General features: G+C 34.1%; 1 protein-coding gene across 1 annotated transcript; it reads right to left on the bottom strand.

The window, feature by feature from the left end:
* Positions 1-15,498: 15,498 nt before the first annotated feature.
* LOC113335653 (chitin-binding lectin 1-like) lies at positions 15,499-16,433 on the bottom strand. Its single transcript, XM_026581677.1, has 2 exons — positions 16,291-16,433; positions 15,499-16,139 (listed from the first exon to the last, which is right to left on the bottom strand). Exons 1-2 carry the CDS (start codon positions 16,358-16,360, stop codon positions 15,688-15,690), a joined length of 522 nt encoding a protein of 173 aa, XP_026437462.1. The 5' UTR covers positions 16,361-16,433; the 3' UTR covers positions 15,499-15,687.
* Between the last annotated feature and the right edge of the window lie 5,133 nt (positions 16,434-21,566).

The following is a 21,566-nucleotide window of genomic DNA, read 5'->3' as shown; positions in this document are numbered from 1 at the left end:
TTTTATCAATACATGCATATCGACATACGAAAGACTTTACTTTTGCCAAGGTATGGGACAATCATAGTTCACGGACGCAAACACACATATCCCATAACAATAGTGCAATATATCAAACCGCAAATATTAATACTGCAAAAATCATCTTCCAAAAAAATTTAGAATTTAAACCAATAAATGTAAAAACATGAAGATAAAAACGTTGGACATAGCTATGTGTACATAGCAGGGCATTTCTTGGTGAGGATGCACTTTCAACACCACCAACTTGTGTTGAGGTGAATAATGTCTTGCTCACCATGGCACCAAGAAAGAGTTTCTTTCCAACAATTCTTAAATCTTGTATTGTTGAGAAACACCCAAGGAACTGTTTTTATAAGTATATCAAAGAACTTCAAGAGAACCCAAAAAAAATTGTGTTTCTGATTTCTTGTTTTCCAACTTATAAAAAACCAGTTTCTGCAGATAGTTTTTAGTACTGCGAAGGGAAACTCTTTTGATAAAAAGAGACGTCCTAGATTCTTCATAAGAAGACAATACTACTATCTTGATAGGAAGTATCAGGAATTGAGCAACGAATCAATTCATGCTTTGATGTGATACACTCACATAACTGAGATTTAAACTCCTCTTGTAATTCATTTAGTTTATCACAACTAATTGGATTACGCAGAGGAGGAGCATTGCTCTTACTGATTAGTAAATCAATATCAACCTCAACATGAATATTATTCATCATAACTTGATTTAGCCTGTCAAGAGATTCTTGCTCTTTCTGGAGGTATAACTCAACATCAAGAAATAAGCTCTCAAGCTTCTTTTCAAGCCCTGAAAACACTTCAAAAGATTTTAAACCTGGTGGAGGTTTAGATAGAATTTCTTCTACAGATTTTATTAAATCAGTCATGGAAGAGAATTCTGAAATCCCTGGATTTGGTGGTGCATTTGAGATAGAACTACTGTCCATAGAGTCAGATCGCTATAAACACATACTTGTAAGGTCTTGAACGTGTTTTCCTGCTATGATACCAATTGAAAAAGTGGGGGTACAACAACCACACCCAATATTTTGCTTAGCAATCTGTATGGACAAACTCCAATATACTTTCTAGAGAATCAACTAGACAGTCAGACTCAATCTATATAAAAAGTATATCAACGAGTTTATATCTCAATCTCTCAATTTGATATATACTCAAGCAAATAGAAATCTGCGAGTCTTTATCAAATACTAGAGAAATAACTTGGATGGTACCAAAGACCAATATCCAAGTGTCAATAAATTTATATCAACAACCAAAAGGTCGGATATTCTAATTGATTGAACAACGCACAACCTGTGATATTTCAATTATATAACAAAATATAATGCGGAAAAGAAATAACACTGTAGTGGCAGGAAATCCTACAACACACTCCTTGTATTATCATGACTATGATTTCTAGATCTAAACTTATTTGATATGAAAATAAAGATAAAGATAATGAAAATAGAAAATAAGACACAAGATTTTACGTGGTTCGATCAATTTGATCTACATCCACGGGGTTAGGTTTTACTATGATTATTTGTAATTACATCTTGATTACATGGAGACTCCATTAATGAGTATTTGGAGCTCTAGATTCTTGAAGGAGGAAGAAGAAGGAGATAATAATAATACAACCAATTCTACTTTCTCTCTCTACAGAATGTATCCTCTCCTAAAGTGTGTCTCTCTTTCTGATTATTTCTCCTTTTTCTCTCTCTTTCCTTTCTCTTTATATAGGATTCTACCTAGTGGGTGACAGATCATATGCAACTAAGATTTCCCCTAATTTCGTATCTGGCTTGCTTTGATATCGCAAGCTTACAAGTGTTAATTTCGCAGATCTTCTAATCTTCGCAAATTTATTACATTTTTCTTATGTTTAAGCTAATATCACCTATTGTATCGTTTCTCAAAGTGCTCTGCGACATTTTTGTAATGCGTTGTTAAGAATTTCGCGAGCGTATCGTTGTCGCGAAATTCTGATCCTACATCTTGCCTCTTTTTTATTGAAGATTGCTTGAAGAGCGATCTTCAGGAAAAAATCCATTGTTGTAGTTGTTGGAGAGAAATACGTGTTGTTGGAGTATTCTTTGATCTTTGTTGATGAAGGAACTAGCGAAAGAATACTGGATTTGAAAAGTAAGTACTTGCCTCTATTCTTTTGTGAAGTTCCGGAATGTTGCGAAGTAAATAAGAAGTATCATCTTTTGAAGTATGCAAAGTATGATGTATCCTTGAAGAAGTATAAGAAGCATGAAGTATCCTTGATGAAGTATAAGAAATATTCAATTCTCGAAATGTAAGAAGTATCCGTCCTTGAATGAGAATAATAAGTATTTCCTCTATTCATGCGAAATTATTAGTCCATTTTTGGTGATTCTTGCCGAGAAGATAAAGAACATAAAATGTTTTCTTGGTAATCCATAGTTGCCTCTGTTCTTTATCAATGAGGGTAGAATCTTTGAGAAAATGTGCGAATTGTTTCTTCATTCTCATCTTTCCTCTGTCTCATGTTTTGTACTCATGCGATAGTATAATCTCTTCAAGTTGCTTATAATTGTGCGAAATAATTGAGCGAAATGATCATATCGTTCAGAATAATCGCATTCTGCGAAATAATCACATTCTGCAAAATTCTAACACATTATGAATAATCCTACGAAACTCTGAATAATCCTACGAAATTCTGACACATTCTGCGAAATTCTGAATAATCCTGCGAAATTCTGACACATTCTGCGAAATTCTGAATAATCATGCGAAATTCTTTCACATTCTGCGAAATTCTGAATAATCTTGTGAAATTCTGAAAAATTCTGCGAAATTCTGAATAATTCTGCGAAATTCTGCGATATTATTGCGAAGTTCTGCAATATTATTCCGTACAGTTTTGTAAAGTACTTGTGCGAATATAATGCTTATGTGATGATTATGTTATGAAATGTGTATGCGATGTTTATGCTATGAAATGCTTATGCAATGCTTTTATGATGGAGTATGATGTTTGTATGATGAGAATGCTTATCTATTGCAATGTATAGCTAATGTTTGCGTTACTTAGCTCATTTTGCACGCTAAAATTGATGTAGCTTTAAATTGCCTCCATTCTCTATTTCTCTGGCTTTTTCTTTAGTGTATGCATTCCTCTTCGTGTAGTTATTGTTTCTCACAAGTTCTTACTTGTGTTTCATCTTTCCTTTTTCCTTCACTATTAGTATCTCATAAAAGTATGATCATAATATCAAGTCTGCGGCATTTTCACTGCCTCAGTTTCATTTCCATATATGTATTCGCAAGCTTGTTTGCTTACATATAATCATTCTCGCAAGCTTACTTGCTTACTCATTTTCTTATGTGGTCTTATTTTTCCTTCCTAGTTAAAGGTCTTATTTTGCCACCTCTTGTTATTGAGACAAAATCGCAGGACGTCTTTGCACTTTCATGCAAAAACCCATTGATCTTGCCTTAACTTTTTCTTTTGCATTATTGCCTCTTTAGGATTGTTGCGACAATATGACAGGCCTAAATATTCTTGCGAAAATAAAGCCCCATGACATTGCCATCTTGCGACGAAATCGCAGGACGTCTTCACACTTTCATGTAATGACCCATTGATCTCGTCTTATCTTTTTCTCTAGTATTATTTCCTCTTCAGGATTGTTGCACAAATATGACAAGCCCTAATACCCTTGCGAGTAAAAAGCCTCATGACATTTGCGTCTTAAGACACTTATCAGCTCCCTAATGGAGGGTGCCGCCCTTATCTCCCCCCAGGTTGCCCCTTCAAGGAGGCGTACTTCTACCATACAAGGTTAGCTCCTCCCATTCGGTCTTAAAAACAACCAGTTGTTTTAACAACCTCTTATCCCTTTTATCTATCGGGCTTATGGTTACGAGACTGCACCCTAAGTAGGGTTTTCTTCAGGCCGAGTGCAATATAAGCCAAGACTTGTCAAGAATGGAAAGGACGCTTCAAACGCCCCTGGCACTCTTGACTCAACCGTGTACCTCGGCGCCTTGATCAGATTCTGCACTCCTTGGGAGAGTCCTTATTACCTTAGTCGCCCAACCTAAGTCATATGCTTAAGCTGAGAATCCAAGGTGCCTCTCTCGGATGGGCTTTATTGACCCCAAATCTCCATGACTCGGGTTCCATGGGCGGTATAACCTTTTCCCTGAGTCATGCTTCAGGTACCCCCTTCTATGACGTACTTTAGGTCTTACATTTGCCTCTTGCGAGATTTTATTCGCGAACTAGTGTGTACGCCATAAAGGTTCGCCCCATTCTAATCTTAGATTTTTTTGGATCTTAGATTGTCTCTTGTGAATTTTTCGCGTTTCTTTGTTCTTTTATTCTTTCATTCATTCTTTCATTCTCATAATATGATATCATTTGAAGCAAAGTAAGTATTCAAGAGAAATTCTAATACATTATAATTCTGAAATCTTTGTAATTGTGAAATCTTTGTAATTCTGCGGTTGTTTCGCATTTTGTAAATCAAATCAAAAATATTTTTATTCTCTGTAAAAAAAATATTATAGAGAAACATATAAATTAAATTTTCTCAGTTTTCTGTAATTTTGAAATCTCGCAATCTTTGTAATTTTGAAGTCTTTGTAATCTTGAAATCTTAGTAATCTTTATAATCTTTGAAATATTGAAATCTTTGTAATCGTGCGATTGAATCGCTATTTTGTAAATCAAATCAAAAATCTTTTTATTTGTTCTTAGTATAAAGTAAAATGTTCAAGGAAGTGGTATTTATCTTTCATGTGAGTCGATGTTGTTGTCAAAGAAGTGAATAAATGCCTTGAAATGTATGAATTTCGCGCAGCAAAAAGAAGTGTGAGAAGTGAGACTCGAACCCTTGATCTGCTTCTTGGGTTTTCTCGCACCATACCAACTGTGCTAAGCCTCTTTTGCAAAATAATCAAAGTTCTTGCGAAGTAATCAAATTCCAACTGTGTAAGGGGCAATTCTGTATAAATTTCGCATAATAAAAATAAACATGCGAGAAGCAAGAATTCTACCTAGAGGGTGACAGCTCATTCCCGAATGTATCCTTTCCTAAAGTGTGTCTCTCTTTCTGATTATCTCTCCTTTTTCTCTCTCTTGCCTTTCTCTTTATATAGGATTCTACCTAGAGGGTGACAGCTCATATGCACCTAAGATTTCCCCTAATTTCGGATCTGGCTTGCGATGATATCGCAAGCTTACAAGTGTTAATTTCGCAGATCTTATAATCTTCGCAAAGTTATTACATTTTTCTTATGTTTAAGATAATATCACCCATTGTATCGTTTCTCAAAGTGCTCTGCGACATTTTTGTAATGCGTTGTTAAGAATTTCGCGAGTGTATCGTTGTCTCGAAATTCTGATCCTACAAACACAGACACCAGAATTTTGTTAACGAGGAAACTGCAAATGCAGAAAAACCCCGGGACCTAGTCCAGATTGAACACACATTGTATTAAGCCGCTACACATACTAGCCTACTCCAAACTAACTTCGGTCTGGACTGTAGTTGAACCCCAATAAATCTCACACTGATCCAAGGTACAATTATGCTCCTACGTCTCTGATCCCAGCAGGATGCTAGGTACTTGATTCCCTTAGCTGATCGCATCCACAACTAAGAGTTGCTGCGACTCAAAGTCGAAGAATTTAATAAACAAATCTGTATCACACAGAAAAGTCTACGGTAATAGATAAATCTGTATCCCACGAATATACCTACGAGTTTTGTTCCGTCTTTTGATAAATCAAGGTGAACAGGAACCAATTGATAAACCAGACTTATATTCCCGAAGAACAACCTAGTATTATCAATCACTTCACAATAATCCTAATCGACGCAACGAAAAAAGATATTGTGGAATCACAAATGATGAGACGAAGTGTTTGTGATTATTTTTCTATCTTGCCTATCAGAGATATAAATCTCGAGCCAATTATTACAATTGTACTCGTAACTATAGAAGATGCAAGATCAGATCACACAACTACAAGAAAAGTAGTATCGGTCTGGCTTCACAATCCCAATGAAGTCTTTAAGTCGTTATCCTGGTCTTAGAAGAAGAAACCAAAGGTTAAAGGAGAATCGACTCTAGCTATGCAACTAGTATCACACGTAAGGTGTGGGGATTAGGTTTTCCAGTTGCTAGAGTTCTCCTTTATATAGTCTTTCAAATCAGGGTTTGCAATCAATGTTATCTTGGTAACAAAGCATTCAATATTTACCGTTAGATGAAAACCTGATTAGATTCAAGCTAATATTTCTCAACCGTTGATCGAACACTTAGCTTGTTACACACAAATAAAATGTCCAATTTTGGGTTTATGTAGTCGTTCCCAAATATTAACATTTGTTGGTTCAACAATAGTTTACCAAATGGTTAGCCATATGATCACTTTCATATCCACCATATTCTTCTTCACCATAACTAGTTCAAATGACTCAAATGAACTAGTTAGAGAGTTGTTCAATTGCTTAGATCTTATGTAACTACACAAGACACAATCGAAGAAAAAACAGTTTGATTCACTCGAATCGCTTCATGAACTTTATAGCCACAGTCTGCAAAAGCATTCCTTAGATTATATATACATGAGTTCAAGAACAACCGATTTTAGATATAACCTGCTCAAGTTCGCGGACTGGGTTCGCGGACTTAAGCTCACGGAAGGAGTTCACAAACTCCAGCAGAAATTCTCGGGTCGAGAACTTCCGCCAGTTCGCGGACTTGGCTCACGCCACATTCCATTTCTCTTGATCAACAAAGTTCGCAAACTTTGGTTCAAGGAATAAGGAATTATACATATATGTGTTTCCACAATAATGCTTATGTCCTACCAATGATTATGTATTCTAAACTCTCATTTCAATCATTGAAACATTCTCATCAGAGGACGTTATATAGCCGTTATTCACAGACCATTTTTCTTCAGAGCAATTTCCAAAGTGATTGAAACATAACATGACATTCGTCACTAGGTAAAGATGAATTTGGCTAAAGCGAAAGCTTACCAACATATATTTCGAGAAATAGATAGGCGATTTACACTCGGCTCGAAATAGCAAATGTGTATAATGAAAGTCTATATATCAAAACGACTTTTGTCGCAAGAGTAGGAGATAGAGTAGATAGACTTTTGAGTGACAGATAAGTTCAAGTCTCCACATACCTTTTAGTCGATGAAGATCCACCAGTTCCTTGAGTAGTCCTTCGTCTTATATGATGATTGTCATGGAGTCTCGAGCTCAACTACACTTTCTATCTTAGTCCGAGACCTTTAGCTATACATGCTAGAAATCAAGACTTCTAGTTTTGATCACTAACATTTACAAACATGCTTGAGATAGCCACATATGCGAGTTCGACCGAGCAATGCTCTAACAAGTTCATACTAAAGTTTTACGCTCTCTTGATACTATTATCAATATAAAAGGATTTTGTATGATGACCGGTTAAATAAAATTTGGGATTAATCGTGATTACATTAGGAATTCGTTAGTATTTCGATTCCAAAGTTGTAAACCTACCATATTCAGAAACCATGACTACATTAGGAAACAAAAAAAAAAGGTTGTAAAATTGATAATCTATATAAAGGATTTAATACTACTGCATGCAAAGCTACGCAAAATTGATTTGATGCTCACCATTGTCTTCTTCTTGAGGTAGTCTATTTTAGCTTCTTCAGGTTTTTTGGTTTATTTTTTCACATGAGCATAACTAAAAAGTTGGATACTATTCTCTTGGGATTTTCGGATTTGAGAATTTTCACACCAAAGCTTTCTGGATTTGGGGATTGAAGTTGGGGAATTTTCTTTACAGTTTTGATTGTTACGTTTATACATAATATCCCTGGAAAATCATGGAAGAAGCTTATGATGACAGGTTGGGCATATAGGGGGAGGGAAGTCTTGAAGTTCGATTACTACATTGGTGCTCAATCACTAGATAGAAGATTCACCAGTCAGATGCAGAGAACCCATGTTTTTACTTCCTTACCGACCCAAGGACTGACCATCAAGTATATCTTTTTCATTCGTAGACATAAAAGTCTTTTCTGCAGCTGAGGTTACTCACCGATGTGCATTGCTTTTATGTTGCGTGCATTGTCTGTTGATACCGCTCTCTCATTAAGAACCAATCAACGAGGCTGCTCTCTGTAACATTCCCACGATTTCATTCTGTGACACGGTTTTACCAATCCCGGATATTGATATCAGTATCAGTTGAATGTTGGCACGTGATGGTAAGAACATCCAACTGATGATTTCCTTCCTTTTGAGATGCACCATACAAACATGAAGAGTTTAGTCTTTTGCATCTTCTGCCCACATCAAATATATATAGGTTTCACTCTAGAGTGACATTCCTTCTTGCTACGACCAACGTACGTACTACTTTCTAGATTGAATTGATTTTTATTTAGGGTTCATAATTTGAACTGATTAATTTGAATTTCTTTCTTTTCTTAGTGACGTCCTTATGGTTTTAATAATCTATGAATGAATGACGTGGATTGCCATACCGATGCATGGTAAATTATCTTATGTATTTTTTATTTCGGCAGAGTCAACAGGTACAGGGGGAACACTTGGTGTTACATCATTGGGTTGCTATATACTCTATCCTCTTCTCACTAATCAGCTCCATGATGAGGAACCTTGGGGAGCAGTACTTCTGCAGTTTACATACACCCGTCAACATGCATTACATGATACTTATGATATTTTAGGTAACTTTATACGATGATTACAAACGAGCTTTTGCTCTTATGATATTTTGGTCTCATGGTTTTCCTCTGAATTTTGGAGTGGTATGATATTATAGTGAGTAGTTAGGTAGGGCGTTGGATGGCTAACTAATGTTTGATGTTTCTATGTTTTCGTGAGAAAAAAGCAAATAGAAAACTAAAGATGCTACCAGTTGTCCTTTTATTCAGTCAATGTTAATAGATTAAGATAACATCGCATCCAAGCCATTAAGCCTAGACGTCAACTACTCAGAATCGAGTGTTAACATGAGGTTTGATGTCATTTTCCAAAGGATAGAACGATGCTTATTGACCTACCGCTGGTGAGGGGAGCAGCAAAGCTTCAGTAAGAAGTATTCGTCAATACTCTATAAGGGAAAATTACTTGATAGCTTTGTGGAGGTGTACAGTATCTAAGCATTTGGCATTTTAAAGTTTTGGTAAGTTCATACTAAAGTTTTACGCTCTCTTGATACTATTATCAGTATAAATGGATTTTGTATGATGACCGGTTAAGTAAAATTCATGAAAGTTCAAATGTGCAAGAATATTAAGGGTGCCTTTTAAATTATAACACAAAGAAGTCAACACGATGAATTCACAACGAACACACGGTGCTTCATATATTACACTTATGCATGGTTGATACTCTTCATGTGCTAAAGGCTTGGTGTAATACTTCTCTTAGAGCTTCTCCAATGGCATGTGTGCGGAGATAAATGTCAAAATCCACCTAGGATGCACATCCATTTTCTCTAAAATCATTCTCCAACACAGATGTCATAAATCAATGTATGCATGACTTTAGGTACAAAATGTCAAGGAGAATGTCTAGTTTCCCACATTTCCCTTGACATTGTCTACCATCCTAATCAGCTTTTTAAAATCAAAATATATTTTATTTACTAAAATTAATTCTAATACAATAAATAATCGTTTTTAGATCTAATAAAATCTTAAAATTACTAAACATAAAATTTACATTTAATAAGAAAATGATCACAAACAACACCATTGGAGATGAATAACTTTTTCACCTAAACTTAAGGAAAATTTCGAATAAAGATGTCTTGTTAGTGTTGCCACATAGGAAATACATACAACAACCATTGGAGAAGCTCTTAGCAGTTGTCATTAGGAAAACTAAATCATGGTGGTATTTTTAGGATTATGCTCCGAATTTACCATTTTAATGTACGCATGACTGGTTTAAAAAGTGTAGGAAAAAGATAAAAAAAAAGAAAACGAAATTCAATTTGGAATTTATGACGTGATAATATTTAGGTGGGGACATTTGACAACGCATGATTGGTATAAAAATTACAAACTCAAAAGGAAAAACTTAACTTACTGCGAAAATAAAACGAAAAAATAAATAAAATTTACACATATTCTCCCTATTTAATGTATTTTCCCGGCCACACCAAATCAAAAATACATCGCCACGGAGTCAGGTGAAGCCCCGCGAACATCAAATAAAAAATGCATAGCCACGGGGGAAAAGTCCCGAGCACACCAAATTAAAAAAAAAAAATGCCCGGTGCGTAGCACGGGCAAAAATCTAGTCAAAACTTAAAGCTTGCGAGCACACATGTTCTTTGCTTTTCTGAATGAAAACCAACTAAACACCTTCTTCCGAGCTGTTTATTCTCTCGCAAAGTTTAATGCTTAGTCCTACCAGGTACGCGTTCCTGCTATCAATTCTTAAACTGGCTCAAACTTAATCATCTAAAGGTATTTTAGGCCCAGCAAAAAAAAAGGGGAACCTTGTACCGGCCGTTGTGCTATGGGCTTTATGGAACTGAACGCAATTGCAGACAGTGAAAACTACAGGGAGAATCATTCTCCCAGATTTTTCCACTGCCAACCCACGGACAGAAAAGTTCAGGCGCGCACCCATTTTCCCGTCAAAAATTCGTAGCAGACCCATAATTTATGAAATTCTGCTTCTCAGTTTTTAAAAGGCCAAACTACCCTTTTCTTCGAGTAACGAACAGAGAGAAGCGAGAAAAAAACAATGGTGAACTCCGATTCTTCGTTTTTAACATTTGGATTTTTCCCTTTGTCAAATCTTTTCCCAAATCCTTTTCTGAATAATCTTCTCAATAAAACTAGGGTTTCTGTTTCAAAATCTGCAGTTTAAATCTGGGGATTTTGGGTTTCTGTTGTCTTTGATTATTCGAGAAGTAAAAAGAAATTAAAATTGAAGTTGAAAAGGGTAAGAAGTGTGTTGCAGTATTTCGATATCAACTGAATTGGAAATTTTCATACCTTATTTGTCTCCATGTTTTTGATCTCAATCGGAAATTTATGATTAGATTTGAATTAAAGATGTTATGCATAATGTCTTATGCATAACATCAGTTTTGTTTAGATGCATAAAACATTATGCATTATTTTGTTTTAGCTGCATAATGTCTTATGCATTACTTTTTCACTTTTCTGGTTATGCATCAGTTTTGTTTAGATGCATAAGACATTATGCATTATTTTGTTTTAGCTGCATAATGTCTTATGCATTACTTTTTCACTTTTCTGGTTATGCATCAGTTTTTTTAGATGCATAATACATTATGCATTATTTTTGTTTTAGCTGCATAATGTCTTATGCATACTTTTTTTCACTTTTCTGGTTATGCATCAGTTTTTTTTAGATGCATAAGACATTATGCATTATTTTGTTTTAGCTGCATAATGTCTTATGCATTACTTTTCTCACTTTTCTGGTTATGCATCAGTTTTTTTTAGATGCATAAGACATTATGCATTATTTTGTTTTAGCTGCATATTGTCTTATGCATTACTTTTTTCACTTTTCTGATTTATGGATTTTTATGCACGTGCATAATGTCTTCTGCATCATTTTGTTTAGTGCATAAGACATTATTCCATTATTATTTCTGCATAAAACATTATGCATTATTTTTGTTTTGGCTGCATAATGTCTTATGCATTACTTTTTTCATTTTTCTGGTTATGCATCAGTTTTGTTTAGATGCATAAGACATTATGCATTATTTCGTTTTAGCTGCATAATGTCTTATGCATTACTTTTTTTCACTTTTCTGGTTATGCATCAGTTTTTTTTAGATGCATAAGACATTATGCATTATTTTGTTTTAGCTGCATAATGTCTTATGCATTACTTTTCTCACTTTTTCTGGTTATGCATCAGTTTTTTTTAGATGCATAATACATTATGCATTATTTTGTTTTAGCTGCATAATGTCTTATGCATTACTTTTTTTCACTTTTCTGATTTATGGATTTTTATGCACGTGCATCTTCTGCATCATTTTGTTTAGTGCATAAGACATTATGCCATTATTTTGTTTTAGCTGCATAACGTCTTATGCATTATTGTTTTCTCTTTTATGATTTATGGATTATTTTTTTATGCACGTGCATAGTGTCTTTTGCATCATTTTGTTTAGATGCATAAGACATTATGCATTATTTTTTTTTAGCTGCATAATGTCTTATGCATTATTGTTTTCACTTTTCTGGTTATGCATCATTTTTGTTTAGATGCATAAGACATTATGCATATTATTATTTCTGCATAACATGTTATAAACTAGTTTTTAACTGTATAACAAGTTATGCAACATATTAAAATTTAGCTGCATAACTTTTTTTCTTTTTCTTCTACTTGATTTTTTCTTCTTCGTCTATTTCATCCATTTTTGTTTAGTCAAAAATGATTTTAAATGATTTATTTCTTCTTCGTCAGAAATGTATTCTAGGGTCTAGTCAAAAATGATTTATTTCTTTGAATCATCGATTTTAAATGATTTATTTCTTTAAATGATGGAGAAAAAATCTTTGCAGATCCGTTACAGAGATTAATGGAGGAATAGGGAAAGAAACCGGCGGAGAAGAAAAAAAATTATGCCCAAAAACGATGAAGGGTAATAGAGTCTTTCAGTACGTTTTAAATATTTTTAAATAATTATGGGTGCGACTGTATCAGAAATTAATTGTGGGCCTGGCGGTAAGAATTCTTTTTTTTTTGGGCCTGCGCCTAAGTTCCCGGACAGACAAACCAGGTTATTAATAAATGGGCTAATGCTACCAGGACCAGTTTTACTAATGGTCCTGCAGTGACTGAGGCACAATAGCATTGTGATTGAGTGGAAAAAACTATGGGTTTAATCAAGGCAATGACTAACTGCAACCCTCTCTTTAACTAAATACATCCATCATCAAATATTGATCCACCAATGATAGAGGGTAATGCAAACTTACCGTAAGTTTAATGGCCGACTTGAATCTTCTTTTTTCGATGGAAAGGGTTTAAAAAAAAAAACCTAAATTTTATTTATTAGACTACCTCATTCAAATTGAGGTTTGAAGGATTACATTGATCAATTACATCAAGAAACAGGACAACACAGATAGTACAAGATTTACAATCGAAACTTAAAGAAACGAGATATGAAAATCGCTTAAAACTTCTACAGCCCATTGAAGGATTAGATTTCCTTACAATGGTTTCAAACCATTTTGTTTCTTGATCATTAAAGATATCAGATGCTTCCATAAAAAGGAAGTAATATGCCCAATTTAATTTCTTCACAAACGATCTCCATATCTGACGACGTAGATCGTTTTCATCCAGAACGATAACAATGCAAATCCAAATCCACCAAAAACACCTGATAAATGAATAAGAAAACAAGTCCTGATAGTATTGTGAAAGCATCAGACCGATCAGAAAACCATAAAAATTGTTTAGAGACAATTTCTTTTATTGGAAGATAAATATATATAAGGAAACAAACTCGATCCGTCCAATAGATTTGAAAAAATCAAACCAAACCGGAAGGATCAATGATCTAAGTTTTGAAGAAAGTAGTTTTTTTTTTCTTTCTTAGTTTCAGAGAGAAAAGAGGGGAGGAGAGATAAATGCGAGATGCTATCGTTTACTTAGATTTTTTTTCTTTCTTTTATCGTTTACTTATTTCAAGAAAAATTGTGATGATATTACCCGTTTATTGGAATAGACTCGTCATCCACATGGAGAAGTAATGGTAAGCATAACAAATAGTTTAAGCCCCAAACCATATTTTCAAAATAAAGTAAACGAAAATTAATGTCTGCAAATCTTTTTGCAGTAATATATACAAGGTTTCGTTGTAATACGTAGGATTCAATGATTCATATTGATTAATCTAATCGAACAGATCAACCTTGATTACTAGTATAAAAGATATCTACACTATCTCTGAAAGGTGTATGATCTCCTCTAGGTTTCTTTGAATTATTGAGAATTAATTACAACAGAGTTTTACAATTCCCAAACTTTTTTTGTGATTGATCGTAACATTTTCATGGGAGAGATGTGCAGTTACTTAACCAGTTACACACTAGGGGAAAGGGATTAGGTTACCGAGAAGAAGATGATAAGGTGTGTTTTGGTTACCTACGTCAATTAGGTTACTAAACTTTTGTTCGGGTTGTATTTAATCTTGTTATGAGTTGTATTTAGTCACTGTCTTACTCAATAAATACATTTGTAGATTCGTAGAGATTTAAAAAGTGTCGTGAAAATTAATAACTTTGCAAGAATTATACAGAATTGAGCAAAATTTTGAAGAGTTATGCAGAATTGTCTAATGTCTTGCAGACATTTGTAGAGTCCTGAAGAGTTATAAAAACAATTTTTATATGGAAATATGCATGATAGACATAAATACAAAATTTATTGTATCTTATTTTTATAGTAACTTCAACTAAATAAAAATAAATTATTATTATTTTATATATGTAACTTATTTCTTTTGTTCAATAAAATATAATAAAGTGTAACAATAAATTAAAATAATTATTATTGTACATTTGTACATAATAATTAAACTTAAAAAAATGTAATATGAGTTTTATAGATTGTGTATTCTTGAAATGAAATAAAAGAGAGTAAAAAACATATTTATAAAAATTTTGGAAGTCTTCCAAATTCTTACATATTTTGCAAGACTTTTATCAAGGCAAATATATACACAAATGTCACAAAAAATCTTGAAAATATGTACGTATGCAAAGTCTTTGAATTTTCAAGTTTACAACGAGTAAAACAAATTTTAGAAGACCTTTTGACAATCTACAACGAGTAACATAAACTTTGAAAGAGATTTTAAAAATATACAACCAATAACACAATATTTTATAAATCCATTAAACTCTTTGGAAATCAGTAAAAGTATTTATTGAGTAAACTCCCTTAAATAGATTTGTTTAAATAAACTTGTCTTGGAAACAAATAAAATGGGAATAGGCTATGTTTGATGATGCAGCGGGTTGTGTCCAGGAACAAGATGTATACCACGAATTCCTTTATCGTGAGCACCTATTAAAAAAAGAAAAAATGAAGTATTTTCCACGAAAATTTCTCTCTCACTTGGCATCTGGTCAGCCTTGAACAGAAACTTTATCTTTTTAGCCTGGGTTGGTGCATTTTCTCCTGGGAGAGCACGTCCATTAATATTATCATACTAGTATCTTAAGAGTTTGCTTCTTTTACTTCCATTTTGTACGGCTGTATCTCTTTGTTTGTGTTTACTTCGTTCATATTAATTACTCTCTTGTTTTTCTATATTTTCTTTTTTCTGCCTTGAAATTTGTAATTGACTCTCCTCTTTTCATAAAAAAATTCCCCTATCTAAACGAAAGAGTGAAATAAGAAACGGGCAAGGCCAGTGTCCGAATGTCCGATATGACAGATTCTATTTAGATATGTATGGACCAATATAAGAACAGTACTATACACAGCTAAAGCAAGCAACAAGACAACAACAACTTAAATGAAACGAGCTGCAATAATCTTGCATCCCTTATTGAAAGTAAAAACATATTAAGCAAATTTTCTACGTTGCAGATAGTAGTGACCTAGTAGTATTCGTTGGTGTTGGTAGTGATCGACGGAGATAGTGTGTACTTGCAAGGTGCTTGATCCGGTGATACTTGAATTTTCATCTCTGCTGGACAACAGAAGGGTGGAGGAGGTGGTGGTGATGGTGGTGGAGGTGGTGGGGATGGGGGAGGAGGTGGTGGTGATGGAGGTGGTGGGGATGGGGAAGGAGGAGACATGTTTTTGCAGCAACACTCACATGTTAGGGTAGGAGAACCTTGAGGGTTTGTAAATGGTGTGCACTTTTGATTCATCACTGAACTGCCCATTTCACGGCATTTATTATTACACCAATTTGTACAGCATCCGCAGTTATGCGTCGGACCACATAAAACGACGTTGTATATGTCACCGGCTTTACATATTTCTGCTCCGGTTATTCCACTCACTGACAAGATCTCGGTTATATCCCATTTCGCAAATGCCATCTCTGCTATGTTGGTGTTGCCAAAAAAACTATTATTAGCATTACTATGAGACGATATAATTAATTTAGATTTCGTCGTTAAGCGACTAATAAACCAGAAAAAGTGTAGAAAACAAAAACAACGCCAACTAGTAGTTAGTTGGTAGAAACTTACCTGACATGTTAACAATTGCTAAAAGGAAAAGAACAGTGAAGAAACCATGAGAAATGTTGGTTGCTGCCATGTTTCAGATGACTTCAGTTGCAACAATGAGATTTCTTTTGGTTTTTGGTGATGAAATAGGAGCTGAGTTGAGCTCAATTTATAGCAATAATAGATCATGTTGTGGGCAGCTTCTTACCATATCAAATAATAAAAATCACATGTTTACCATTCCTAGGTTATTCAGTAAAAAGTAATAAAAATCACATGTTTATCATTCCTAGGATATTTAATTACAAAATAATAAAAATCACATGTTTATTCTTTCTAGGATATTCAGTACAAGAAAATTATGATTTACTAAATGCTACCTCAATATAGAATTCCTAGGGCCTGCATAACCGTACAATAAGATCTAGCAAGAGAAAAAAAAGTACCACAAATCTGTTTTCATAAAACTAACAAAATTTACATAAACATGCATGTATGAGGTATAATCCGTTAAATCCTCTCTTTCTACATTCATTTTGGAGAAACTCATGAAATTTTTTAAATTGATTCTGAGAACCATATTTTGGTCCAAGCCAGCTGCCAGCTTCCAGGCTAACGGTATTCTTTCCGCAGGGTAAGCGAAGATCCTTTAAATAAGTAAGATTTGGTTTAGAAATTAGAGCGCTCATCGGTCACCCAATCGAACCGACTTTTTTTTTTTTTTAAACAGTATTGCTTGCAAATTCCTAGAAATTTCGAAAGATTATTTGCTTACAATTCGTCTAACATCTATATAAATTTGATTTGTTTATGCTTTTCAAAATTTTCAGCATTTAATGCACGTGAGAATCCTAGCAAGTGCTTTTGATTTCTTCCTAATATGGGACCTAGGCCATTTATTTGGAACTATTACTTAAAAAAAAAAGAAAAAGTAAAGGAAGTAATTTATGGAAACTCTTTAACCAACTATTCCCTCTCTATCTATTATATAGGTAGAATTTTGATTTTCTTTGTACCAATAGATAGGCGAGGTCCTATTTTCAAGATGAATTTTCTCAGTGGCGGAACTAGAAAATGAACGATGGGATGACTTGAAAACAACTTGGCTTAACTTGGACTGGCTTAAGCCTATTGTTTAGGCTTGATCTTTGTCAACCAAACACAAATACACTGTAAAAATGTAAGTTTTTTTAGATTTTGGGCTGGGTTAAGCCAGCCCAAGTCACAACACAGTTCCGCCCCTGGGTATTTGTGAGAAAATTCATCCCATGTACAATAAATAAGGGTATTTGCTTATTTATTGTACATAGAAAATTGTGTAAGTCATAAGACAAAGGGTAAAACAAGAAAAAACATGAAAAAGATGAATTCAAGGTAATTTTCTTAATCTAAGAGAATTTGTCCCTACGCCGACATATGTGATACGGAGGGAGTATTCTGTTACTATCTATTTTACCTCTAATTAATTAGCGTTAATTAATCATATTAGGTATTAATTAACAATATTAGATATGAGATCAACTAATTTAAAATCAATCTTTAAAACATAAAAGTTTTGAGTTTTTCTCGAAAACACTAACCAAAATCGGTTTACGTTCAAGAAATAGTAAACCGGTTATGGGTTGGTGTTTCGAAATTTACAGAGGACATACAGATGTTGAAGTATGCATAGATAAAATCCGATTTTAATAATCGGATTTTTTGGCGTCCTATAGAAACCAATTGTTACTTTTCATAAGATTTTTTTTTCATTCTTTTCCAATCTATTCCTTTTTGTAGGAATCACGGATGCACTTAGCACGTGCATCATGCCTCAACCGTTAGGTGACCCCAGTGGACGAGTTATAATCTCGTGAGGGATTGCAAGAGGTGTACCCATATAACCTACACAAAAACACCTAAAACTACCAATCTTCGTCCGAGGAATCCGAATCGGACTCACCCACTATAAAGTCCGGGACGTACTCCGAAATTTTGGATACCATAAAGTGATAGCTTTCATTGCATGTGAATACTTCCCCATTTTCCTCCAAGTAGCGCGCTTTCACTGCTTCATGCTATAAAACACATGACACAAACTTACGTTGTTAGTTATAAATTGATAAAAGTAGATTGTGTAGAATATACCTTAAAAACACTTACAAACTTTTGGTGGGACATGCTAAAGTGGCTAGCGTTCAAAATCCGTTGTTGGATAGCTATAAAAGAAACTATCGCTTCTAGGATGAATTGGTGCCTATCATGGCTTTGTTGAGGACTTCTTCTATTCGGGTTCCCATGATCTTGCCTAAATTTGTGATATATTTTCTCCGAAAAGCTGCCGGACAAGGAGAGATTGTGAAATCGACTTTCGGCGTACCATGCTTTGGTGATTGCAAAATCTTCGGCGGAGTCAAATGATGACATTTCTTGTATGTGGAGGTATGAAATGAGTAATTGTGGAGCATATGGAGTGAGAGGGAATATATTTTGGGGCATATTGGGTCCAAGGATGACGTCTCTATATATAGAGAAAGACCCCGATGACTAGTTTTTTTCCGAAAAAAGTGAAATAATTGGGCACAATCGGTCCTCTCGAATGTCCATAAGAACCGATTATTCGTTCATGCCCCTTAGAATCAGTCTTTATGTTTGGCAACATAAACCGATTGTGCGCATGTAAAACTTTGAATTTTCACCGACATTAATCATTTATATATTTGTACATGTAATCCGATTCTCACTAGAAAAAGATACAAAAAAACAACATTTCCAAGGTATGAAGAATCGGATTATACTGACTCCAACATAAAACGATTTCGTGATGGAACCTTGACAATCGGTTTATATCAGAAGTCGTATAGCCGGATAGTTTGCTTGTATTTTGCAAAACAGAATTTTGAACATGCATAAACTTGTTTTACGAATAATTATAATTAAAACTTTAAGTGTATTAAGTTGAGACCATTATCATCCAAAAAATAAACCATAACCATTCCAAAAAAGTGTAAAAAACTTAAAACTTAAACCACCAAAAGTCTTAAAAAGTTATAACTTAAACTTATAACATCTAAAAGAGAGCATCAACATCATGGAGCACTAGCATCTGGAGCAGCAACAACAGCTTCTGCTTCAGCCATTTCTTCAAACAGACCTTCTAAATGTTTGTCTCCATCCCTCATAGACGCAATCGAATCCCTCCTTCTCCTCGCAAACCTGATGAGCTCAATAATGTCGTCAAGTGAAAGCTTATTTGCCAATGTGAGGGATTGCCCCAAAGGGGTCTCACGGCCATAGGCTAACTTGTAGAGGCTTCTGGGTATCATGGGTTGTGGTACCCAGTGAACACCCTGATGGGTGAGTTCTACTGAATAAAATGGTAGGTGGCCAAATTTCATATCTAAAATCAAATAAAATTCAGTTCAATAATTGGTACATAAGACAACATATGTAATCCTATTCTAACCACATAAAGGAATTTCAAACACCGAAAATCGGTTTATATGACACATATTCAAACCGATTGTGAAATGGAATATGAAGAGACAACTTCACAATCTATGTATTACCACACAAATAAAACCCGATTGTAGGAGGGAAGAGTCAAAAAAAAAAAGTACCCAGAATCGGTTAATGCATTTATAAACCGATTCTGGTGATGTCTTTTCATATTCAGATTTCTACCCAGAATCGCTCGATGCTGATAATCCTATAAACCGATTCCTCTGCATGCTCTTCATGGACGAAGAACAAAACCCAGAATCGTGTATACGATATATCAACATAAACCTATTCTGAGTAAATCAGAGATTTTTATTTTTGAAAATTGAAGTTTTAAACATGTAAATCAATAAGTAAATTCGAATACTTAGAATGAGTTGATGGAGATTTACATTTTCTTGGTTGCATCGGAGATCGTTCGAGAAGAAGATAAATTTTTTTTAATTAGGGCTTACGGAATTTAGAAGGATTAGATGAGAATAGAAAGTTTTTTTCGTTTAGGTTTTTATGTTTTTTTGGTTTTTTACTGAAAATGACAATGGATTAGTATTTATATGGGTTAGGTTTAGGAATTAATTTGGGGCTAAACTAGGCTTTTTTTATCGAACTTGGCATCCCATAACCATTTGTGAAATATGGGAGAAGAATTTGATAGTCTCCAAATAAATAGTGATGTATTGTGGATGTCCCATATCGATATTGAAGCACCATTTATAGTCCATCCTAAAATTACTTTGAATATACCAAGTATGCCCTTGGTGCTAGTATAAATTAGAAGACATAAGGCTAAAGGAGTGAAGGTTTTGGAGTTTTAGAAGATTGTGTGAAGAATGAGAGGTTCTCTTATTTCAAACCTAATTGTTATCTCTAGGGGGAATTAGATCATCTAATTCTAGAGTATCAACTAGATGCCTCTCATAATCTTATAGTTTCCAATTTAATTGGGTAGAAATTGTAAGTTATTTGAGAAGAATCTCCATTTTTAGGTTCTTACTTTATTCAAAGGGTAGAAGAAACTAATTTTGTTGATTATTTATCCTTTTCAAGTTATGAATTTCAAATTATTTCCATTATAACCTATTGCTTCTCATCATTTGGTATCATTCTCAAGGGGAAAAGGTGTGATTGGTGAACATATTTGTTTTTTGAGGTGAACACTATTAATCTCTTTCTCAAGTATTTTTGGTTGATTATTATGTTCTTTGATAGTGTTTTCCAATTGGGTTTTTGAATCTTATATTTATTTCACTATAGGTTATAAAAAGGAAGTTAATTTGGGTAGGATTCATTCAAAGGATGTGTTAATGAATATTATACATTAAGTGTTTGATGATATGTATCTAAGAATGGGAGAAACTTGTTAAGAATATTATTGGAAACTTGTAAGTCTCCATAACCAAGAAAGGATTCTACCTAATGATTGTGATGATGTAAGTGAACTAGAAGTACCAATTTTGGTTGGTGGATATGAGGATGAACAAATTGCCCACATGGTATTTGATAAAATGTATCCACAAAAGTTTGATAGTTTTTCAAATTGTGGGGAAGTTGAGATTGATAATGATGTTTCCCACATGGTATTTGATAAAATGTTTCCACCAAAATTTGATAGTTTTTCAAGTTTTGAGGAAGGTGAGATTGGTAATGATGTTTACTTTGATCCTACGTCGCCACCCAAATTTGATGAAGAACCTAATGAAGAAATGGAAGAAGATTTTATCACCGGTTATCAAATACAAAGATTGGGTGTCATAAACAAATACTCCATCCTTGAACTTGATGACGATGATCGAGGGACAAGGCATGACGCATTCCAT

This window comes from Papaver somniferum, unplaced genomic scaffold (genome assembly GCF_003573695.1).
Source record: "Papaver somniferum cultivar HN1 unplaced genomic scaffold, ASM357369v1 unplaced-scaffold_15, whole genome shotgun sequence".
Classification (NCBI taxonomy): domain Eukaryota; kingdom Viridiplantae; phylum Streptophyta; class Magnoliopsida; order Ranunculales; family Papaveraceae; genus Papaver; species Papaver somniferum.
This window is presented reverse-complemented; position numbering and strand designations above follow the sequence as displayed.

Bases quoted from the DNA above. Each gene is read 5' to 3' on its own strand.
- LOC113335653 (XM_026581677.1), bottom strand. From the start codon at position 16,360: ATGGCAGCAACCAACATTTCTCATGGTTTCTTCACTGTTCTTTTCCTT. The intron at 16,140-16,290 runs GTAAGTTTCTAC...CCAACATAGCAG, and splicing joins AGCAATTGTTAACATGTCAG to AGATGGCATTTGCGAAATGG.